Genomic DNA, 26235 nt, shown 5'->3' with positions numbered 1-26235 from the left:
ACTCAGATTCCGGAAAATGCTGGAGAATATAACAATATTGAAGATCAGTGGGAAGCGATAAAAACAACGGAGGAGACATCGGCAAGAGTGATACTTGGAATTGGGACAAGACAAGTAAGACCATCATGGTTTGATACTGAATGCGAAATAGTAACTGAAGGAAAGAACAAAGCATATAGGAGGACACTGCGATCACACTGTATGAGGAGGATAGTAGAAGAATACAAAGAAAAAAGGAGGATTGAAAAGAGGACACATCAAAGAAAAAAAGAGAGAATGGATAAAAGCAAGTGTCAAAGAAATGGAGCTCATGAGAAGCAAAAATGAAATAAGAAAATTCTAGAGAGGTGAATGCTGCACGGAAGCCTTTTGGTAGCAAAACAAGCTTAATAAAAGATGAGACAGGGAATATAATAAGTGAAGGGAAGGGAATATGTGAAATATGGTGCAGGTATTTTGATAGTCTCCTCAACCCTAGAGTAACTATACCAGTGTGGTAATTAGAGAGGGATCACACTACTTAATTTGGGATATAAAATACTTTCTAATATACTATTCGACAGAATACTCCCAATCATACAGAGGGAGACGGGGCCGTACCAATGCGGATTCCTTCCTGGGAAGTCAACCATAGATCAAATATTCACCTTAAGACAAATCCTGGAAAAAACAAATGAATACAGAGTTGGCACGCATCACCTCTTTATAGATTTCAAAGCAGCTTATGATCGCATAAATACAGAGCAGTTATATCAAGCTCTAGATGAACTGGGTATCTCGAGAAAGTTGGTAAGGCTGGTGAGAATGACAATGAGTGAAACTCAACGTAGTCTAAGAATAGGAGGAATGATGTCCAATACATTGAGTATTAAAAACGGAGTGTGACAAGGGGATGCATTGGCATGTATTCTCTGTAATGCCGCCCTGGAGAAGGTGATGAGGAACGCAAACCTTCTGAACAGAGGAACGATCTTCTATAAATTGGTGCAGATACTGGCCTATGCATATGACATAGATATAATAGCAAGAACACAAAAAGCAATGGAAGAGACATTTGCAGCTATCTAACAGGCTAGTAGGAACATGGGGTTAATTATTAATGAACAAAAAACAAAATATATGGCAGCTGGAAAAGCACAGAGAAAATATGTCAAATGTAATAACAATGGGCAATTATACATTTGAGAGTTGAACATTTCAAGTATTTGGGCTTGACAGTTACACATCTAAATGATACCTCCTTTGAAATTAAGCAGAGATTAATACTGGCCAATAGAGCCTACTTTGCCCTAACAAGACTTCTATCCTCAAGGCTCCTGACTCGTACCACTAAATTAACTATCTTTAATTCACTTATACAACCAGTGCTTACATATGCCTCTGAAGCCTGCACATCAACAACTAAAGATATTGAAACACTGGATGCATTTGAAAGAAAGGTACTTGGACGAATTATCGACCCAATCTGTGAAAGAGGAATATTGAGGAGGAGATACAACCATGAGTAGTATACCATATACAAAGACCAATCCATCAGAAGGATAGTGAAATCATCCAGACTGATGTGGGCGGGACATGTGGCTCGCTCGAAGGATACAGAAGTACCAAAAAGAATATTACAAGGAAAGCCAGGAGGGCAGAAAGGACGTGGTCGACCAAGAGCCAGATGGAAAGATGGAGTAATCTAAGATCTTAGGAAGATTGGCTATAGAAACTGGAGAGTATTGGCCAAGGACTGAGAGAGATGGAAGGAAATTGTAGAAGAGGCCAAGGCTCATCATGAGCTGTAGAGCCAAGAAAGAAGAAGAGGTGATAATTTGCTGCTGAAGTTCCAGTAATGCTAGTAAAACATTCTGCCACTGCTTCTAACAGTTTTTATGGGCTGAAAGACACTTCTGAGAAGTACTGTACCAGCTACACTTTAAAATTATTAAAGGTATAACACATTTCATTCTAACTTATTCTGTCACCAACATTCTTAATAATCTTTAGTCACTGTTCATAATTACATCCTTGTAGTCGATGTGAAGCACCTACAATTTACTCAGCATATAAGGCGCCTAAGTGCTGCTTGGATACAGTTTAGCATTCCTCACTCACCCAAATGGGATTCTGCATGCTATCTCAATAATTTGGAGATGACAAGTTAATAGTTTGAAAGGTCATACTTTTCACATGGGCAACAAAGCCCAGATTTCACATTTGTGTTCAGAAACATTATATGCTGTCCGAAAATGTATGAGCGCTTCACCAAGTGTGGATTTCCATGGATTACTTTCATAGTATATTACACCTGTTATATGTTTATAAACAGATTGTGGAAATCTTCATTACTGTTTGAAAGATCAGAATTAGCTGCAGTAATGGAGAAGAAAGAGAAATTGATGTAGGTAAAGACCTCCACACTTCTGAAATATACATGTATAACATGTTAAATATTTAGAACAAGACATAATTCATCCAAATGGCCAGATGACACACTCAAAATATATACCCCAGGTGCAGTGGTAGCAGATATCCGTTGTCCTCTACACATATTAATATCTCTTCTGAAGCAGTAAAGAAAAGAACATTCTTAATGATTTATATCACAGTCTCATTGTCCTCCAGATCGTGTGGGATAGAAAATGGCAAGGAAGGAAATTTGTCCAAAAGCACAAATCATAGCAATCCTGACGTCAGTGTCATCACTCTTTTTTCCACACTAATACTCATGACAGTGTCACTGTTAAGTTAAAAATATCTACTGCAAATCTACTCTGTGTGTAGAACTTTAGTTCCCCAAAATATGATTCACAGTTGTAAGGAAACTCTTGTAAAAGCACAAGTTCCTCAGTTAAGTTATATCTTGCAGCAGTGGTATTATTCAGCTAATTTACAGATTCCATTCCATTATTTGTTTATCCCTTTTAACAAACCCTCCCTCCCCCTTCCAATTAATATTAGCACATACACATCATCTTGGTATGTACATCACATCAAAGTGAAGTACAGGGGTTAGACAAAAATATTGAAACATCAGGAAAAATGAATGTTTGAACATAAATGGAGATGCTAGCCAAGCCTGCAGGTTGCACTCTTGTATTTGACCGTGAATGGCACCTGTGCAGTGCCCTCAATATTGTGCGAGTGTCAATCATGGTCAGATCAGTGGTTTGGGTAATTGCAAGTGCATTATGATGGAGCTAAGGGAATTTGAATATGGGCAAATTGTTGGTGTTCCTATGATGAATGCTTCTGTAAACAAGATAGCCGAAGTGTTTGGTGTTTCAAGAGGCACCGAATCTAAGAGCTATACTGCATACAGGGAAAGTAGAAAAACATCATTTGCTAAGTCACAATGCAGATGAAGGTACGTGCTGAGTGATCATGACAGATTGGAGAGGGTTGTGACAAAAAAGTAAGAGGACGACAGCTGAAAATGTCACTGCAATAATGTCACACTCGCCAACCCTGTTAGCACCAAACCAATATTAAGGGAGCTTCATACACTGGAAATTGCTGGATGAGCTGGAAGTCTAAAACCACATATCTGTTATGCAAATGGTGTAATCTGAAAACATTATGTCAAAGTATCATAACCTGGACTATGGAGCAATGGTTGGATGAGTCTCGTTTCACATTGTTTCCAACTTCAGGTAGAGTTTATGTCCCAAGAGTGGAGCATGCCAGGACTAGGGCACCCATATCATGGAATTCAATGGGCCCCCATGGTTGCTCTACAAGGTCACATTATTGCCGACAATCATGTGACCATTTTGGCTGATCAGGTCAATCCCACGGTACAATGTTTATTTCCCAATGATGGTGATGAGTTCTAATCTCAATATTACTGAGCCGTTGTGGTCTACTTTGGAGAGCAGGGTGTGTGATCACTACCCACCTTCATCATTGTTATCTATACTTGCCACTATTTTGCAAGAAGAATGGTGTAAGATTCCCTTGAAAACCATATGTGACCTGCATTTATCCACTCCGAGATGACTGGAAGCTGTTTTGAATGCCAAAGCATATTAGGCCTGGTAATGGGTTGTGTTTTTGGTGTTTCCATATTTCTGTGAAACACCCTATACTTGGTACATGACTGTTGTGAGCCGAGATGCATTACCAATCACTTGACTCCTGGTGGCAATAACCTGTAGCCTTTCTTGCAAATTCCAAGTTATGTGACTTCGTAACTCAGTTGGCAAGACTGAGAATTAATGTTACTTTCAGTTCAAATTATTCTTTATATATATTAAAAGTCAAAAGCTTCATACAATTGTGATTTGCTTACCACACTAACTCAAGCTGATTCTTGGCTGGGGCAAAGGAAAAGGCCCGTGAGTATTCCAAGCAAAACACTGATGCATTGAAAGCAGTTTATGAATTATTTATTTGTACTTAGCCTCACATAATAATCGGAAATGAAAGTTGACAGCAGCCCAAATTAGAGATGTTCCAACATTACATGGAGTGTATGTATGAAAGACAAGTTAGAATCTTAAGAATATTGAGTCTTTACAGCAACTAGCACCAACAGTCAGTCAAGTGAGGTCTAAAAATAAACTGGCAGCAAACTCATATACACACACTTCAGGCAGAGGCACTCTGAGACAAACTAAATTGAACAGCATAAAAATATCCCCAGTTAAAATAAGTGGTTTTAATTTGCCAAGAACTGAAGGAGAAAAAAATTAAGCACACATTACCAGTGGTAACATCTTGTGAAGTAATATTGAACACTCACTAGACAGGTGCCACAAAGAATTTGTCCGAGACATGATGAGCAAAAAAAACATTTTTGATGACCTCGTTACAAACAGACCTGGTACCTTTTAAGACAGTGTCATTAAGAGTCAGGAATTAACAACTTTGATGTTATAGTAACAACTATTGCCAATGCAAAATGTGTACTGTTCAAATCCCAGTCCAGCACAAATTTTCATCTTTCCCCATTGATTTAAATCAATGCCCACTGGCAGCTAATTTCTTTAGTTCCTTTGTGTGGTAGACCACAACCTTCACTTTCTCTGGAAGTGTAGTCCACTTCTTCTAAGATGAATGCTACCATGTCTAATTGGTTGGTTGTCTGTACTGAATATGGCCTCTACCTCTACCTGTACACGATTACTCTGCAATTTACAATTAAGTGCCTGGCAGAACCACTTTCACACTATTTCTCTACCATTCCACACTAACAGTACACAGAAAAGCTGAACACTTAAATCTTTCCAGGTGAGCTCTGATTTCTCTTATTTTATTACAACAATCATTTCTCCCTATGTAACCAAGTGTTGGAAAAATATTTTTGCATTTTAAGGAGAAACTAGGCAATTGAGAGTTCGTGAAAAGATCTTGCTGCAGCAAAAAAGATCCTTGTTCTAATGATCGCTACCCCATTCCGTGTATCTTAACCATAACACTCTTTCTCTATTTCATAATAGTACAAAAGAAGCTACCTCTCTTTGAACTTTTTCAATGACCTCTGACAATCCTACCTGGTAAGGATCCCACACACAGCATTACTCTAGCAGAGGACAGATAAGAGTAGCACTGATAATTTCTTCAGTGGAAATTTTCCAAGTGTGTAAAACACAGTCTTTGGTTCATCTTTCCACAATACTCTCTATGTGATCATTTCAATTTAAGTTTTTCATAATTGTTATCTCTAGGTATTTAGCTTAACTGACAGCATTTAGATTTGTGTGATTTATTATGAGACCAAAATTTAACATTCCTTTTAGTATGCATGTAAATGATGACATACTTTTCATTACTTAGGTTCAAACTGCTACTTTCTGCAGCATGCAGATATCTTGTGCAAGTCATTTTGCAATTGGTTTTGACCAATCTGATGACTTTAATAGGTAGTAAATGATAGCATCATCTGCAAGCAATCTAAGAGGGCTACACAGATTGTCTCCTGAATCACATTAGGAACAGCACAACATGGCCTATACCAATTCCTTGAGGAATGCCAAAAATTTCTTCTACTTTACTCAATGACTTGCCATCAATTACAATTAGCTGTGATATTTCTGTGGTATTGCTGATATTTGTTTTATGAGAATAAGACAATGGTCCAAGGCATAATTCTCTGCCTAACTTTTCGTCTTCATTTTTAAATGATTTCACCTTGCTTTCAGCTGTTAGAATTTTATTTTACCATTGCAATTTCTGCATTAGGACATTTTCAAGCATCTACAAATATAATACAATGTAATGAAACAATTTACAATATAGGTGGGTAAAAAAACTTATCAATGTATAGTTCCCACACTTGCACTGTTAATTTGATCTGATATTTCATCTATACTTCATTAGTAAGCTGCTGGACTTGTTAATGTGTGGACAGATTTTAGAAGGAGTTTCACTGTGGGAATTGTTAAAAGCATCTCACATTGAAGTCTGTGCTATATTTCAAGCTCCTGTAAAACTTTGCGAATCTTGGGGATTTTAGGTTCCTTTAAATTTAGCATGCTTATTTTGTTTATGTTATTAATTTATTTGGCATAAATCTCGTAATTGCTGTCAATACTATTTCTTGGAATTCAAGACAAATTTGGTCTGTGCTTTCATAGTTACTCTGGAAGGAATTTTACATTTATTTTTTGGGGGGTTTGGATGTTACAGTATTCAGTATTGCTACAATGACCTTGTGGTCACTAATCCTCGAATCCTTCATTGCTAAGAGGTCAAGCATGTTTTCCTACTCATTTATACTTTTGGGTGATTTCTTGAACTAACTGAACAAAATAATTTTCAGAAAAAGTGTTTAGGACAATTTTGGATGAAGTTATACACCTGCCACTAGCTTCGAACTTGTATTTTTGCCAACACTGAGAGAAGACTTTAGTCACCACCGACTTTACTGTATGAGTGGGGTACCTATTTGAGATGATACTTATTTTTCCCCTGAGTTTTTCAGAAATCGTACAAGGAGGTGAGTAAAAGTAACCAGTTAGTAATTTATCCCAGTTTTCAAGTATAACCTCTACCCATAATGACATGAAGGAGCTATCTACTTCAATTCCACTACAAGATAAACCACTGACATCAACAAATATGCTACCACCAACCATATTTACTCTATCCTTTCCAAACACTACTAGGTCCTTTGTAAAAATTTTGGCTGGACTTATCTCCAGCTATAGTCAGCTTTTAGTATCTCTAATGATTCAAGCTCCAGTGTTCTGCATTAGCACCGTGAGCTCTGGTTCTTTCACGACACATGAAAATTTACAACTATAACACCTATGGTTCCTAGGTCTATTCTCATGTTTGACCTGCATGTTTTGAGACTAAAGTCCTGTTTGTTCTTTTCAAACATCCTCTAACCTAAAGAAACTTTCCAGTGCACTCCACACAGCACCCCACTACCTGTGCAGCCATCTCCTGTACATAACAGACCCCAGATCTACTAAGGGGAACCTGATACCCTAACCACTTTATGGTGTTACTCTATGAACCTGTTGCCTACATGGCTATAGAACTGTCTAAGCCTCCAATTCAGACTCTCCACTTGGCTCTGTACCAAAGGACTGGAATCACTCTTGTTGGTGATGGTATGGATAGCCAGCTCTGCTTTCATCTTGCAAGCAAGACAGGCCATCTTTACCAATTTAGACAGCCACTGTAAAGAAGAGACACTCTTTTCCAATCTAAAGCAACACATACCATTAGTACTGACATGAGCCACCACCTGCAGTTGGCTGCATCCTGTGCTCTTCATGGCATACTGAAGGACTCATTCCACATCTGGGATGACTTCTCCCACTATGCACACAGAGCACACACTGGAGTTCTTCCCTTCCTTGGTCACCATATGCCTAAGGCACAGCATTATGCACTTAACAATGGAGCCCCCAGCTACTAGTAATCCCAGATATACTACTATACCCAGATACTGCAGGCTGAGTTGCTAGCTCTGAAACAGGAGAAGTGACTGCATCTGGCTCAGGATTTTTATCAACCTCAGATAGATGGGTAGATAGATAGATAGATAGATAGATATCCAGGAATCAAAGGCCCTGCAGATCACACGCTGCTTCCACAAACTGCCTCCACTCTTTCCTGTTTTGTGCCCAGTTACTCCAGGTGTCTTCAATCCCCAGGGCTGCTAGGTCCTTCGCCAGGTCGTCCATCCAGTGCTGCCTTGGTTGTCCAATGGGGTGTTTGGTTTCCCCTCTAGTGCCATCTTAGCCTGTCTTGCTTCTGGCATATGAGCTACATGGCCCACCCATTGTATTCTTTTGCTCTTTATCTTCAGAAGGATAGTTGGTTGTCACATCAGAAGGTAGATTTCCTTGTTTTTCCTCCTCCTCCATTCTCCGTATCTAAAACTTGCCCCCATATCTTCCTCATTACTCTTCTTTCAAATATTAATAGTTTTTCCTTTTCTCGCTTAGTCATGCTCCATGTTTCTGAACCATACGTTACTGCTGGGCATATCACTGTGTTGTAGATTTTCATCTTAGTGATCACTGAGATCGATTTAGAGCCTAGCGTCTCTCTGAGTGAATGCATGCATTTCATTCCCATTGCTATTCTTTCCTTGATGTCCATTTTTTTATGTTGTTGTCCGTGGTAAACCAAGATCCGAAGTATTTGAGCTGGTGTACACTCCTGAACCTCTTGCCATCCATCTCAAGAAATTCTTCCTGGTCTTGTCTTCTTCCTAATTGCATGAACTCTGTTTTGTCTTGATTCACTTTGAGCACATTCCTTTCAACTCATGCTTTGATTCACTTAGTACTACTATGTCATCTGCATATGCGAGACAGTTGAAGTTACCATCCATCTGTACTCCAGCCCACTCCTTTTGCCTACACTCTTATTACTTTCTCTAGGATGACGTTGAACAGAACACATGAGAGAGCATCCCCTTGTCTGAGGCCTGTCTCAATCTCTAATGTTTCTGATTTGGCTCCTCAGAAATATATTGCTGCCTTTGACCCTTCCATACAAGCTTACACCATTCACACTAGCTTCTCAGGGATTCTGAAGTCATGCATTGCATTGTATAGGTTATTCCTGTGGATGCTCTCATATGCACATTGAGAATTGATAAACAGGCTGTAGATATCTTTATCATATTCCCAGTGTTTTTCAAACAATTGTCTTAGTGTGAAAATTTGATCTATTGTCGATCAGTTTGGTCGAAAGCCAGCTTGGTACTTCTGCATGTTGCTTGCTACAAATGGTTGCAATTTTCTGAGGATAATGATGGGCAGTAGCTTACATGTTATATTCAACAAGCTGATTCCTCTGTAGTTACCACATTCCATTTTGTTTCCCTTCTTGTATATTGAGCATATTATAAACAATTGCCACTCTTCTGGTAGTGTCTCCTCCTCCCATATCCACTGCATCAATTTATATATCTGTAAGCATAAGCTCTCACCTCCCTCCTTGATTAATTCTGATGTTATTCTGTCCTCTCCTGCGGCTTTGTTGTTTCTGAGTCTTTTGAATGTGATCTTCACGTCTTCTTCACTAACTTCCCATTCTTCTTCATCTTTCCTTTCCTTTGTAGTGTCTTCAGGTAACATCTCATCTGGGTGTGGGCAATTCAACAGTTCTGAGAAGTATTCTTTCCATCTTTCTACAATTCTTTCTTTTGTCATTTATCAAGATGCTGTTCTTATCTCTAATGAAAAAAGTTGGTCTCTGAAATCCACATTTCTGATTTTTTATGTATTGGAAGAATTGCCTTGAATTCTTATTTTGGCACTCTGCCTCAACTTGTTCTAGCAAACTGGTTAGATAAATTCTCTTCTCTGCTCTTAGGATTTGCTTTGTCTCCCTTCTGACATTGATAAAACGTTCCCTTTTCTGCTCATTCTCCCTGTCAGCTAGCCACTTCACCCTCATCTTCCCTCTCTTTTCTGTAGCCTTCTGGCATGTCTTGTTGAACCATTTCTTCTTCTTCATTATTTTCTTTCTTCCCAACATATCCTCCACTACACTTAGTACCGTGGACTTTATTTTTTTCCACTTTTCCTCCATGTTCTCTCTTGCTTCCAGGGTCTCTAGGACCTCAAAACAGTTTTTTATTTCCAAAGCATATTGTTCTTTAATGGCACTTTCTTGTAGTTTCTCAACATTCAAAGCAGGTTCGAGTGTCCCCTTCTTATGCATGTAGGTGAACATGAGTTTAAGCCTGTACACAATGAGGAACTGGTCTGATGCACAGTCAGCTCCTCTATACGACCTGACATCCATGACTCTATGGCTATAGTGCTGGTCCACCAAGATGTGATCTATCTGGTTGTTGGTTTTGGAAAATAATATCTCTTGTCTTGTTTAGGCTTTTTGGGGGGATGATAGTATCTGTAAAAACAGTACAAGAAATTAAGATTTGCGATCATGCAAAGTTTGCTGTCTTATTAAGGCAAGAGCTGCTACCCATCTATCGATTCAATGCTGCCACCTCTCCAAATATGTTCTCAATGTGTTTTACAAATAATTGGGATTCCATTGTCAAGAAAATATTACCATTCACAATCATCCTCAATTTGGCAGCACTATCTGTCCTTCCTTGATGTAGCAAAGGGCAGAACTGACACACAGTTGTAGTGGCCACTATCTTAATTACCATACCTATCCAAAGAAATGTTTGGGATCTCAAGTTCATCAGCTTGGGAGAGTATTATCCATTTTATTGCAGGTTACAATGGTTTGCATGATATAACATTAATAAAAATAAAAGTGTGTTCTTAGCTGCCTTTGTCACATTAACTTTGAAACTGCTCTTAGCTTTCTTCTATCATTTACAGCTTTTCCATATAAAATTTATTAAGCCAGCAAGATGGGTTCATGAAAATGGTCTATTTTTTATGTGAGTGTATAGTGGAGCCAAGCAGAAGCATTGGAGTATAAAGGTCTGACTAAATTGCACATTTTTGTGCCTGGGGCTACCACCACCATGGATGGACAGCTCGTAGACCACTACTACATACCAAATTTGGCGTGATAAAGCAGTTTGTTAGGAGTGCCTTCAGGTCTGCTACTGAAAACTTGCTAGGGAATAAAAACACAAAACACCCTTTTTACAAGAACACTGACAAAATTATGTTAAAAAAGTTTCCAGATATATTGCTGTAACGTGAGTACAACTTCCTCAACATACATACTGACTACTTCCCTGAAAATCTGAGACCTTATACGGAAGTGAAGAAGTGAAGAGCAAGGATAATGCTTCCACCATAGTATTAAGGAGATACAGAAGTGGTAGCAGGGGAGTCTGAATGAAAGTGTGATGGCTGACTAATGCTGAATACAGAAGTGGGACAATGAAGATGTAAGTTCTGCGTGGAAAACAAAAAAGAGAAAGTTTGAAAATTGAATGTAACAGAGTATTCATAATGTTGTCCAGACAATTGTTTGTAATATTTTTATGATATCTCTACAAAAATAAAACAGCATTTATAAAAATATAGTCCTAAATTGAAAATTTATTTTAGTATTTATCAGCTGATTATCTTTGTACACAGTAACCCTGATTTATTTGCAGCAAATCATTTTCAACATGATTACAACACCAGAAATCAAAATAATTTTATGCTGCCCACGCACCATTTGAAACTTTATGCTCAAACTCCACATTATAAGGGCATGAAAATTTATAACAAAGTGAAAGGAAGAGAATTGCTCAGCATAAATTTAGAAACACTTAAAAAATCCTTGTATGAGAAACTAGTGCAGAAATGTTACTATCCAGTAGAAGAATTCATAAATGACTACCTGAAAATTTGAGCAGGAGAGAGCAAGTACTTAGGACTATTAATCTTAAAAGTCTGTTACTTTTGAAGAAAAATTATTAATTGCTTCATTAAGTAATTATTCAGTGCTTTATATTATATTACTGGTATTATAAGGAAAATTGTAAACCAGTTTTTGTGTTTTGATGAGTCTCCAGTACTTTTAAGTCAATGGCTTGAAATTGTATGTTATGAGACAATAAACTTCTACTTCTACTATCTTTACTTAAATCTTTCAAATAGATCATATTTTTTTGAAAAATCTTTATATGACAGGAGAAAATTAAAATAATTTTCAGAATCAGAAATATAAATTGATGTAAAATATTTGTTTTTGAGAAATAAGTTAATAAAAATTTTAAAAATATGTTATTATGGTGTCACCAACACATACGCAAGGCAACAGCCACCTGGCACAGTGGGTGTTCTCTGGACTCTTGGTGCCCCAAATAAGATAAGCACACACTACATGGCTTATGCAGAAAGTTCACTGGGTGCCCTCCACTGCACATATTTTGCACTTATAATTCAAAGGGAAGGGGAAACAGGGTGAATCAAAACAGCATCTGTGTAGAAGCCATGCTGTCATGGAGATGGGAGCAAGGGGAATGTAAGCAACAGAACATAACAGATAGAGGTGTGAGTTTTAGTACAGAAAAGAAAGAAGTACTCCAACGGCTCATGAACCCATGCTCATCATATGCATACAAAGGTGCTCGTATGATAGGTTATGGGGGGGGGGGGGGGGTATAACTGGAGGTATGGAGTATTTTTAGTATTATTTTGGAAGACGACTGGTGATTTGTAAGTAGCCATACAAAATTCCCAGTCCTGACGCCATTAAAAACCTGCATAATACTGACTTTTAAAATCATTTTCTTGAAAGAAAAACACCTGACAACACTATATTTCCCAGAGAGAGAGAGAGAGAGAGAGAGAGAGAGAGAGAGAGAGAGAGAGAGAGAGACCTGGGAGGGGAGGTAGCAGGGTGTGGTCCCCCACTTGACCTCGAGTACAGGTGCCACGACATGCATACTTACAAAGGTTGAGCCCCTTGATGGGGTATACATACGCAGCTATGGTTTGACAGAATCATGTACATAATTATTTAACAGTTGAACTTTGGTTCTTGCATGCATAAAATATGTATTTCTTTTAAATTTATACTCACACATATCCAAAATGCCTAAACAAAGGTAGGACAGCAGCAGTCACCACATACATCTCTTTTATTTCTGGGCTTCCTTTGCAACCTTGATCTTTAGTTTCTGGCTGGGATGTGCAGTTATCTTCTTCAGCATACACAAATTCCCTAAATCTTGGGTGGCTAAGATCAATACTCATAATTCGTTGAACACCTTTGGTAAGTTCCTTAACTTTGATTATATTGATTGCGTCCATTTCAACCAAAAACTTTGACAGTTTCTTGTAGCTCGTTTTTTTGACATCAAGTGTCCTACCAGGAGGGCAGGCAGGTAATAAATGCTGCTTACAAAATGTGCTTGCCAGCATTGGGTACTCTGCTTTCTTTGCTGTCGTTTTCAATGCTTTAAGAAAACAGTACATTATCAGCTCATCCATAAGTTCCTTTTCATCGCTATCTTTTTCTGACTGCTCAGAAGCTTCTTCACAAACTTCATCCGTGAGGGTATTTGTATTTGTTACAGAAAATTCATCATCTGCCTTTTCTGTTTCAGAACTACATGATGATTCAGGCTTTGGTGAGTCTATGACAATTTCACTAATCTGTGACGCCAAATTATCTTTTTGCAAAGAATCATGTTCTTCTTCCTCTTTTTCACATGCAAATCCACTGGGAGGTCCCAAATTTGGAACTGCTGTTTTTGTACCTTGTGCCCACAAGTCATCCCCCAGAAAATGCAGAACGCGCACTGCTTTTCCTCTCTTGCCGCAAAGAAACATGTCTGTACTTGAGAGATATGTCATACCAACAGCAACTGGAGCAAGGTTGGTTGTTGTGTTAATAGCAACTCTTTCTCCTTTCTGCAAGTTGCCATATGACTTTGCATTGAATTCACCTTGCAAAATCACACCAGGTAACATGAGGTCAGCTCCACCAGCCAGTTTTGGGAACACCTGTGGCCATGTTGTGAAACAGTACAGAAGTTCTGGAAATTGCCACAGTAAATATACTGTTGGGAAAAGAACACCTTCATATTCAAACACAATTGGATTATTTACAGCAAAGTAAACCATGACTAAATCCTTTGAGTGCGTGAAGACTTTCACAACAGATGCTGCCTCCTTATTTGGTATTATAGATAAGACATCTTCCTCCTTCAACTGTGGAAAATTTTTCAAGATCTCAAATCGCAGTTTTTTTCTGAAAAAGAAAAGGAAATGTAGTAAACATTGTATTACTACTATTAAAATTGAAGCTGGAAGGTATAACACATTAGTATCAACAAAGAGAGAGTGAGAGTTACAAATAGTTTAAAGAAATAAAACTGTGACCTCACTGAGGTACCCCGCAACAAAAGCTAGAGAGAAGTTTTGTGTAGCATTAATGGCACCATCTCTCCCCACAGTCCCTTTACACAGGTAGCAAAAAGATGAGCAAGGTCAAACTTCAACACATTCTACAAGTTGCATACATTAAATTAACTATGGGATACATCAAATATTATTCCACTCTTACCTCCCCATTTTCAAATAGTGGTGCATCTACAACTCTCTATCTGTCAGAGAAATGGTAACGCTTGCTTCCCAAGCTAAAAACCTTACCAAACAGCTAATACATTAACTTCACAGTCACATAAACTTGCTATGAATTAATAACATTAGAAGATACCTGAAAAGCCACTAGGAAGTTGTTAAAATTTCTCAAAAACATTCTGTCTATAAAGGAGAGTGACTCATGTATTGTAAAACCCACTTTTTTTATTTTAGACACCATCACCTTTGTAATATGACAATAGTCATTACTCATTTTTCTTATACATTCTAGGAAGATGGCCAATGTATGGCCAAATCCAGTAATAGAATGTATGGCCAAATCCAGTAATAGCGTATCATATTATAAATGTAGTTGAGAACATACTGAGTACCAAAAGTTTCTACTCAGACCACAACAATTTCACAATCACTGTAATCACATTTGTTGATGGTAGTAAAATTTAATTTGTACATTTGTCACTAATTTTGACTGTAGTTCTGTACTCTGGCATAAAATCTTAAAGTTGTCTGTGGGATGGCACAGGACATCCCAAGTTCCTTGAATCTGAAAGTGTTTGCAAGAGACTGCTAGTAAAAATTATTATTCAAAGTATGCCATATGCTTATATAGTTGCAATGTAATGCAGCAGCTTTCTTAAGTGTTTCTTTCCTTACCTAGTTCCATGCCCGAGATCACTATGAAATAGCTGCTGCATGCTGACATTTGCAGGACAGAACTCTATGACAACGTATAACCACATCTTAATGAGAGACTGCTACAAAATGGTCCAAGAAGCATGCTCCTCAAAATTTATTGCAGTTTTCTGGTCAGTCTTGTAAGTTATGAACCACATGATTGCTAGCATTAAACAAGAGTTGGACTGGTAGTTTCCAAGTATGAATCTGATTTTTTCCAAGTGGAGAAACAACAATTTCAGTAGTATGCTGATGGTATGACTGAGGCACATGTTTACCAGTTGCTCATGTGAGCTATAACAATATACACTGTTGAGCACCAGGACAAACATATTCAGTACAATTTGTTTTCTACTGAAGCTAGCATGAGCTGTTTGTGCTACCTCATGATTTTAACAATATGCCATGTATTTTTACATGGTTAAAGTTTTCAAGTTTCTCCCCTGAAAAAATTAATGCTGACAACTGGTAAGCAACATGCACGACACCAACTTGAGTGCCATTACTGCCAGCAATCACACCAATTTGGACACAATTACTGCCAGTAATCCTAATGATGGGTTAGTATCCGACACCAGCCAAATAATAAATAATTTATACACTGCTTAGTGACTCTGTTTGAAACAATGATTTTTATCAGATACTGGTACAGTCAATCTGTGGAAATCACAATGGTTAAAAGTAGGAACATTTCCAAGATTGATTCATCAGGATCAATTCATAAACTAAATCTCTGAATGATTTTAGAGATTTTTTTATCCAGTTATTCAAATGTAAAAGAGAAGACATTGTTTATCAGGAGAAATCAAATTTGTGAAACTCTTACATGAAGGGCAGGAGGAGACAGGGTGTGGTGGAGGGGGGAGTCATCATTTCATTTCACAACCTAGTGACACTAACAAAAAACAGATATTGTCTTTCACAAATACAAGTTGAAAAGAAGTAAATAATGAAGAAGTTTTTTGTAACAAAGAAATGGTAAAGAAATACTTAAGTATGCAACTCCAACACAGCTGAAGTTTGAATTTTTTTTCTTTAATTTGTAGGTAGCGACTGCAACTAATAATTGCTCTCACAAGAAATCTTTGAGGAGACTCATAATTAATGCAAAAAGGTTAAATCATTTCATAGACATGTTGGAAAAAAGTAAGAAAGGTACATTTGGGTTACCTGGAATGAACAGTAAGTATATGGAGTTTGACAACACTCAACAATTACCAAATGTCTCCAATAAAAATCCTCTCTAGACTTGAATAACAGTAATTACACAATTCATATTAAATACTATGTTCTTCCACACTGTGTTAAGAGTTACTGTACAGTTACTGTACACCTACACTGTATAAACTGTTACTACAGCTCTCTCTCTCTCTCTCTCTCTCTCTCTCTCTCTCTCTCTCTCTCTCTCTCTCTCTCTCTCTCTCGTGTGTGTGTGTGTGTGTGTGTGTGTGTGTGTGTGTGTGTGTGTGTGTGTGTGTGTGTGTGTGTGTGTGTGTGTAGATGAACCAAAATAGCATGTAGGTAAATCGACAATGACACTTTCCAACAAGCAATGGTGTGACTTCACAGTCCATGCTGGACCACAAATCCAAAGATCTTGCTTTTGATACTGAGTCTTGCCTAGGTTCTTTCAATAAAAAGAAGTCTAGTAAATTACTATGGTGTTCAAAGCAACATTCAGCTTGAGGACAGCTCTACATAATCAGACAATGAAAATGTATACCTCGGCTGCTCTCTGCATCAAAAGTTTCTATAGAGTTGAACAACAGTGGCTTTAAAACCTGCGAATTATTGAATCTTTCATATTTACAAAAAGATGTCAACATACATGACAAATGTTCTGTTTATACATACGTTAAGATTATGCTCAGCAAACAGCTGAAAGCCCAACGTGATGCTACACAATGACATGGTCGACAACAGTTTGTTTAAGAAGACCAATCAGCCTCACAACCTTATGGTCAATGCAAGGTGGCAGTCATCTATAGCACAGGTAATTATTGAATTATCCATTATTGAAACCATGCCACCGAATACAGCAGTTGCTGCTTTCCTGGCATTCCGAGCTTCTCTAATGATCAGCGTGCAGTGTGCAAGAGCCTTAAATACTGAGAATTATATTATACATCTACATCTAGCCATGTTATCATGTGCGGAGAAGGGTACACTTTGTACTGCAGTCCCTTCCCCCTTCCCCTGCTGTTGCAGATGCCAATGGTATTCAGGAAGAACGACTGCCTGTAAGTCTCAGTATGAGCGCAAATGTCTCCAATTTTACCTTCATGATTCTTTTGCGAGAAATATGTAGGAGGAAGCAATATATTGGCTGACTCCTCTAGGAACATAGACTCCCAGAATTTTAACAGTAACCCATATTGTGATGCACAATCTATCTCTTGTAGCATCCAGTACTGGAGTTGGACTAGTGCCTCCATGGTACTCTTGCACTTGTTATATGAACCAGTGACAAAACATGCTAATCTTCTCTCTCTCTCTCTCTCTCTCTCTCTCTCTCTCTCTCTCTCTCTTTACAGATAGCTCGCCATTCTGAGTATCACATTCCATTCCAAAGAGCACCTCAAGTATTTTGTGAAAGAGGGATCAATTCTAAATGGTAAAGAATTTAAATTGAGAGTTTGTCTGGATAAACATACTGTGCAACAGTTAGAACTAAGATTGAGAGACCATATGCTGAAACCAACCAAATGACATAAATCACTGACTACAATGTGTACGCTAGTCTTAATAGCAAGATTTTATGCTACAGGATACACATCACACGCCATTACCAGTAATTGTAGCTTCTTCTGGTTCTTTTATTCCAACTTTACATCAAAAAATCTTCAGCTGAAGTGCAACAACCATGTCAATAATGGACTTTAGCACTGTTACCAAATGTGTCTCATGACATATTACAGCAACTCTGAACCTAGTTCATTCGACCGAAGTTTAGTACTAAACAACATAAAAAAATATGAATTGCATTAATTATCTGAACTAAGTTCAAATGAGAGCTTGTCAGCAGACTTTATACATTCAGACCTTAAAGAGTTTTTTGTTTTGGGTGGCAGGGGATGAAAAATATGAATCAAAGAAGGGTTGTATAAAGGCTTTTTGTGAGATGTGGAGTCAAAAATGAAGTGTTTAGAGCCTAAAGCTACTATTTTGCAGATGGAACATAATCTGCCATTTCATGTTAGACAGTAACTGGTGGCAGCACCCTGAGATAATGTACACTCTTTGACATAAAACTCGACCGGCGGCCGGCCGCTGCAGAGGCTAAGTCCGCGCCGATCGCGACATGGGACAAATAAACTGGCCAACTCGCTAATTCTCTAAGTCCGGGAATCTGCACAATCTGGCAACACTGTAGACTGCGGCACTTCCTGGAGGAAGTCTTGTCCCATATAAGAGAAACCCTACGCTGTTTACGCCCGTGGTATAGCGGTACCGTGCGTTGTTGCTGTCTACAATGTCTGAGGATCGAAACTGGCTGGCGCAAAAAATTTTTATAGCATCTTCCAACTGAATGTTGAAGACATGAATGTAATGGTAATGCAGATTCAATCTATTTAACTTTCTATCACACCGATAACAAACTTTTATCCAGTAACCATTTTGCGGCAGATTTCTTGCAGAGTGTCCTCTGGACGTCGCATGCGGCGAAGCTCCGGGATCAATTTGCTGGCTACTGGCAGCGGCCGTGGCGACAGCTGCGGCGCTGCGCTCCCCCGTTCTTTATCAAAAGCGCCTGCTACCGCTCATCGCTTTTGATAATTTAAAACGCTTTATTATTATTAAATGTTGCTCCATAGAAGATTTCTACGATTTCCATTCACGCTCGAAAGCAACATAGACCGACGCCCTGATTAGTAGATGGGTACTGTATTACATTCAAAAATGTTCAAATGTGTGTGAAATCTTATGGGACTTAGCTGCTAAGGTCATCAGTCCCTAAGCTTACACACTACGTAACCTAAATTATCCGAAGGACAAACACACACACACACACACACACACACACACACACACACACACACACACACACGCCCGAGGAAGGACTCGAACCTCCGCCGGGACCAGCCGCACAGTCCATGACTATTACATTAATCGGCAAGAGCTGCGTATGGTCCGAAATTAATTTGACAGACTTAGACGAAATTAAACCACCTCACTACATTCGATGAATTTATAAATGCTTCATACCTCTTTCTTTTCCTTTCAAAGTCCATTATTTGGGTAACTTTTGGCCAATATTCGGATGTTTTCGTCAAGGCAGAGTGAGCGTCTGTGGTGTAAAGTGTATTACAATTTTTGTTTCATTCCTTATGGTAAGTCTATGCTATAAACTGTGTGAATACCTTGCAATGCATGCTCTGTAGCAGTGCAGGAACACTGCACATTTGGAGTTCCATGTATGGATTCAGGAAGTATTTAACGTTGATCGGAAGTGATAGTTAAGGTCATCAGATTTAAACCAGAAAAAGTTATCGATTTTGAGGTTTCATAGAATGGAAAGGAATTGCTAACGCCGGTGTCAGAAAACCTCTACAGTTAAATGCTATTGCAAAATTTAGAAGAGAGGAACTATATTTATCTACATGTTCACTTCATAAACAACCTCCTGACATGTTAGACCTATATGACGAACAAAGCTCAAATTCGAATCGTTGACAGTAGGTTTGAATCTTTTCGGAAACTATTTTACAGTGAAGCACCTTGGCATTTGCAAAACAGACATTAATGATATTAAAATAATTTAGTAAGTCAAAATTGCAAGAATATTTATGTGTAAAGGCATTCTTCAGATTTAGCAGTTTGCAATTCCATTAGTTAAAATGGAAAATAAAACGTTGTATTCAGCGGCCTTCACCGAGATTGGAACTGCCATTTCATATAACACCAGCATCGCAACGCATAAGGGAATCGCTGAGCTAACGACACACTGGCGGCAACAGGCGGACTATGGTCATTGCGATATTGACTGAGCGTCAAAACGCAACATTAAACACACAAACAGGTGTTACTTATGTGAAGAATGCCATTCTTGGAGTCCAGAAATTAAATATACTTTCTAAGTGTCTCATCTTACAGTGGATTATACCGTATGAGTCTTCGATGTGAAAAACGAACTCCAAGTGAATTTAGCGACGTAATGCCGGGCTACACCCGGAAGTAAATGCACTATCAGAGTGTTGACAAATACTTGCTACGACGCTGTCAATTCTCAGCTCTCTTACGAGACAGCTCTTTAGCGAAATGCTTGTCGTGATTGTCCGATACGGTTCTTCAGAGGGGACACGCGCGCGCACGTTTGGTTTTCATGCGGCGTTCTCCCCTGATAGTTTCTGACGTCGCCTTGTGGGCTATGTATACATTTGAGGCATTCAATTATCATTAATCCAGAATGAATTAAGTTTCAGCTTCTGTCGTGGAAGAAGGCTGTTGACGCCGACATTATATCATTACAACGCAGGGAAGCAAAACGGATGATTCAGTGTTTCTCATTCAGCATAAAGCATGTGAGATAATTTTCCGTAACGTTCATAATCATCTCAAAATACAAACGAAGCAAAAATACATCGAAAGCTTATTTTAATTGAATATAATGTAAGATATCAAACACTTTGCACCTCGATGTCGAATGTGTCCACGTGCAATCTTTTGCAGCATACATGTAGAATGTCATGATTACCACGAGTCTTAATAAATATGTTAGTAGGGATGGAAGCAAGAAGAGACGCAGTCAACAAATTTTCTATTCCACATGGCATTCATTTCATTTGAGATTTAAGAAGAAGTAAAGCGGGATATTATTTTCGTTAACACGAAAGATATGCTGCACGTATGGACAACGAGGAAGTCTGTGTCTTCACACGTTTCCTCCTTGAAATGTGTATGCTCTATTATATACTAAGTAGCCAGATCATTGTTTCCGTGATGTTATCCTCTTGTTTGGCCCCTTAACGATGAACAGATTCCAAATGCATGTCTCTGTATGAAAGTAGTTGTTCGAACCTTTCCTGGGTTATTTTTTGTGTATTTGATTGGAATTCATGATGCAGACCTCATGATGAGGAGGACCTGTGGATAGGGAGACAGAAGTGCCAGTGGCATGCATAGATGTCTTCCATGACTGCATAAATTCAATCTAAGAGAGAGGTGTCTAAGTGTGCAACAGATGTATATAAAGGCCAAGTGGCTCTTTGGAATGCCCAATGTGGGGGCCTGTCTGCTTGGCGGCACTGGGGTAATGATAGAATCACCAGAAAGTGGTCATTGTCACGAAGATCATCATGGGGTGACCAGTGCAGTGAAGTCACGAGAGCAGGGGAGGATATCATGAGATTGATGGCAGAGAAGGTGCCATGAGCAGCACTGAAGTGTGTAGGAGAACTATCATTGAGGATAAATAGATCAAAGCCTGTAATAAGTTGGTCAGTTAGAAGACCCCAACGCATCAAAGTGATACTTTCCCACATGGAGTTGTGTGCATTGAGGTCCCTGAGGAGGAGATATGGGGGCGGGAGTTGCTGTATTATGGTAGGCAGTTCAGAATAAGGAAGTGGCCTACCTGAAGGGAGGTAGACATTGCAAATGGTGATTGCTGAACTCATTCACACTCATACCACTATTGTTTCCAGGTTGGTACGAAGGGCGATCCTGTAACTAGTGACACCAGTGCAAACCAAAGTGCAGACCCCTTCACATGCTATCTCAGAGCTGACACGGTTCTGGCAGAATGCCCAATAACCAAAAAACTTTGGAGAGTGGTCATCACAGAAATGTGTTTCTTGAAGAGCAAGACAGAAAGCAGAGTAAGAGGAAACAAGTTGTTGTATTTTTGGGAGGTGACAGTAATATCTGTTGCAATTTCACAGGATTACTGTGTGGCAAGATTCATGGTTAGACATAAAGAAGCTAAGGGGAGGGCATGTCATCGGGTCAGTTGTCATCACTAACAAGGATGGAGTGGCATTCATAAAAACTGGGTCTGATTCGGGGTGAGGAAGAGGGGGTGAAGCCCCCCTCCCCTCCCTCCCATCCCCTCCCTCCGCCCCCCCCCCATGCCAAGGAAGCCTCATGCTTGGACTCGCACTACTTCTTTTCCTTATCTTTTGCAGGAAGTGAGCATGTGTTATCAGTAAGAGAACAGATAGCAGCAATGTTCGGATCAGAGAGAGAACAAGCAGCTTTGGGGCCTCTGGAGTGTGGGCTCCTCATCCAACTCAAGGTTGCAGGCTTCCTATCTTGAGAATACTGGGAATGGGTGTTCTGGGAGGGAGCCCTGACATTAGCAGGAGCCAGAGAAGAATTTTTTTCTGGTCGAGGGGGAGGAGTAGTTCCTTGAGGGGAAGGGACAGCATCCACCAGGGAGAGGAAAGGGAAGGGAAACCTCAGGGGAGGGGGTGAGAAGAGGGGGATGGGACTGAGGTAAGGAAGAGATGGAAGGGGGAAAGGATGTAACAGAGGCAAAAGTAGAAGACATTGGCACTGGGTGGTTTTGGTCATATTTTTGACCAGCCTCAGTATCAATACACGATCCAGGGAATTATACTATTGGATCTTCTTTTATTTCTTGTAGGCTGGGTAATTGCGGGAGCAGGGATATTTAGTTTGTTTTGTTTTAGGGCGCAAAAAACAACAGAGGTCATACTCGCCCAAGTCATAACTATGGAATGCAAACACAGAGACAAGGGAAACGACTACATGTCGGTCCCAATGGAAAGAACAGGAGACATCTAAACAAGGCACATGGAAGAAGGGCTAAAAAACACCATACAAAAATGGAGATACAAAACTAAAAATTAAATGTCCTAAACCATATTGCTTCGGCGCATAAAAAGTAAAACGCAGGCAACAGCAGGCGCGTCATTTGCTAACACAGGTGATAAATCAGATGGCAAACCCAAGACGGAACATAAACTAGTAAAAAAAAAAACATTCCAGCAGGTAGTGGCGAACAGTTAAAAATTGGGAGCAATGCATACAAAGTGGTGGGGCACCACCAGTGAGTAAATGATGACGGCTAAAAAGGCAGTGCCCAATATGCAGCAAAGTTAAAATAATCACCTCCGAATGGGAAAGCCGAGAGGGGGTCGTCCAAGGCACTGGGAGAGGCTTAAGAAGCCAAAGCAAAGGGAGGACCGTTGGCGATGCCAAAGGGACACCACCGCCTGACAGAGCGCACTGATCATCGGAGGGAACAGAAGTACTCACTGGCTGAGGTAATACGATTGCTGCCTTGGCAGCAGCGTCATTTCCTGGCAGACTGACATGACCAGTGTATACAAAAGTACTATTGCTAAGTTCCATGCGAAGGTCGTGAAACTGGAGGCGATAGACCGAGGCTGGAGTAGTGTTCTTCGGAAGCGAATGAAAGCCAAAGTTGACATGGGCCACTTCATGAAGCCTAGGTGCTGAAGGGATAACACCCACGGGGAAAGTTGCAGGCAACAAGATTTTTTTTTTGTTATGGTTTTAGGGCGCAAAACTGCTACAGTCATTAGCGCCCGGTCTGTGACTTAGGAAAAGGTAAAAAAACGAAACTGGAAACCAGCAGCAATGGGAACGAAACTCAAAAAATTAGAGAAACTAAAAACAAAAGGAAAGCTTAAAAAACCACTATAGACGGGGGTTGGTTGTCCCCAAAAACAGCTTCAAATGACTGACGTCATCTCACTGGCACTAATAAACTCGAGAACGCGATCGGCTGAGCGCGTGTCATCTGCAAAAATGGAAGATATATCAGGCGACAGCTGTGGACGGGCGCGTAGCGGAGTAAAATAGGGGCACTCAAGTAAAAGGTGTCTCACCGTCCACTGCTGAGAGCAGTGGGGACAGAGTGGGGGAGGATAACCACTTAAAAGATGTCGATGGCTAAAAAGACGGTGCCCTATCCGGAGTCTAGTTAAAATTACCTCCTCCCGACGACGCGTTCGGGAGGAAGAGGTCCAAGCACAGGGAAGAGCTTTCACGTCCCACAATTTATTATGGGGAATTGTCGACCAATGTGCATGCCATAAAAGAACAACAGGACGACATAAAACACTCCGTAGATCGGCGAAGGGAATCGTGCAAATAGCTGGCTGAAGAAGAGACTGCAGCCTTGGCCGCTATAACGGCCGCCTCATTTCCACAGATACCAACGTGTCCTGGGATCCAGAGGAAAGCCACAGAGACGCACCCCAAGTGGAGCAAGTGGAGGCAGTCCTGAATCCGGTGGACCAGACGATGGACAGGGTACAGAGCTTGGAGACTGAGGAGAGAGCTGAGAGAATCTGAACAGATAACATACTGTATCCGCTGATGGCGACGTATGTATTGGACAGCCTGGAGAACAGCGTAAAGCTCCGCAGTATAAACCGAACACTGGTCCGGAAGCCGAAATCGATTTGGGATGTCGCCAACAATATAGGCACTCCCTACACCAAACGGTGTTTTTGAGCCATCAGTGCAAATAAATGTGGCTTCCTTCATTTGTGCACATAGAGCAGCAAATGTCCGACGATAAACAAGTGAAGGGGTACCATCCTTGGGAAACTGACAAAGGTCACGGAGCAGGGAGGTCCGGGGACGGAGCCAAGGCGGTGCTGTACCCCAAGTTGTCAAGAAGGTTTTAGGAAAGCGGAAGGAAAGAGAATGGAGCAGTTGACGGAAGCGGACTCCCGGTGGTAGTAGGGAGGAAGGGTGGCCTGCATACCCTAAATCCAAGGAGGCGTCGAAAAACATGTCATGGGCCGGATTAGCAGGCATGGAAGACAAATGACTAGCATAACGACTCAGATGGACTGCTCGCCGATTGGACAGCGGAGGTTCAGCAGTCTCAGCATAAAGGCTTTCCACAGGGTTGGTGTAAAAAGCTCCAGACACTAAACGCAATCCACGGTGGTGGATAGAGTCGAGACGCCGAAGAATAGATGGCCGAGCAGAGGAGTAAACTATGCTTCCATAGTCCAATTTCGAGCGCACTAAGGCGAGATAGAGGCGGAGATGGACCACTCGGTCCGCTCCCCAGGAGGTACCATTCAGGACACGGAGGGTGTTGGGGGATCGCAGACAGCGAGCCGAAAGATAGGAAATGTGGGAGGACCAGCACAGTTTTCTGTCAAACATAAGACCCAAGAATTTAGCGACGTCCGAAAACGGAAGGTTGACAGGTCCTAAATGTAAGGAGGGTGGAAGAAACTCCTTACGACGCCAAAAATTAACACAAACGGTCTTACTGGGAGAAAAGCGGAAGCCGGTTTCGATGTGCCAAGAGTGGAGGCGCTCGAGACATCCCTGAAGTCGTCGTTCAAGAAGGCTGGTCCGTTGAGAGCTGTAGTAGATCGCAAAATCGTCCACAAAGAGGGAGCCTGAGACATCGGGAAGGAGACAGTCCATAATTGGATTTATGGCAATGGAAAACAGTACAACACTGAGCACGGAGCCCTGGGGTACCCCGTTTTCTTGGGAGAAAGTACGGGAGAGAGTAGTGTTCACCCGCACTCTAAATGTGCGCTCTGCCACAAATTCGCGTAGGGAAAGGGGCAGCCGACCTCGAAAGCCCCAAGAGAACAGTGTTGGAGGACAGGCATCCTCCGCACAGGTATCGTATGCTCTCTCCAGATCAAAAAATATTGCTACTGTGTGGCGTTTCCGGAGAAAACTGTTGATGATATAAGTGGAGAGAGCAACAAGATGGTCAACTGCAGAACGATGCTTTCGGAAACCGCATTGGGCAGGTGTTAAAAGACTGCGGGACTCCAGCCACCAAGATAAACGGCAATTCACCATACGCTCCAAAACCTTATATACACTACTCGTGAGAGAAATGGGGCGATAGCTAGAGGGGAGATGTTTGTCCTTTCCAGGTTTCGGAACAGGAACGACGATAGCTTCCCGCCATCGTCTGGGAAAAGTACTGTCGGTCCAAGCTTAGTGCTGTGTTGTGCACCAGCACATCATCATCGTCATCAGGTGAACCCTCCATCTCGATGTCTAAGGAAGATGTCGTTGGTGTAGTGGACGGGACAGATGAGGCCTTCGGCGGAGTAGGCTCTACCAAACATTGGTATGTCACACCCAAATCGTCGTGTCGTAGCAAGAGTGACCGGATGATGCACATTTGGGAGCA

At 40.5% G+C, this 26235-nt stretch overlaps 1 protein-coding gene across 1 annotated transcript in view; it reads right to left on the bottom strand.

Moving 5' to 3' along the window:
- Positions 1 to 26235, bottom strand: part of LOC126248001 (eukaryotic translation initiation factor 2D) — a 150920-nt gene that overhangs the window by 67049 nt on the left and 57636 nt on the right. Inside the window, exon 2 of the mRNA XM_049948583.1 lies at positions 12916 to 14088. Within this exon, the coding sequence (XP_049804540.1) occupies positions 12916 to 14088 (1173 nt within the window). The remainder of the gene's footprint in view (positions 1 to 12915; positions 14089 to 26235) is intronic.

Source organism: Schistocerca nitens, chromosome 3 (genome assembly GCF_023898315.1).
Source record: "Schistocerca nitens isolate TAMUIC-IGC-003100 chromosome 3, iqSchNite1.1, whole genome shotgun sequence".
In the NCBI taxonomy this organism is placed as follows: domain Eukaryota; kingdom Metazoa; phylum Arthropoda; class Insecta; order Orthoptera; family Acrididae; genus Schistocerca; species Schistocerca nitens.
Note: the sequence above shows the minus strand (reverse complement) of the source record. Positions and strands in the feature narration are given on the sequence as shown.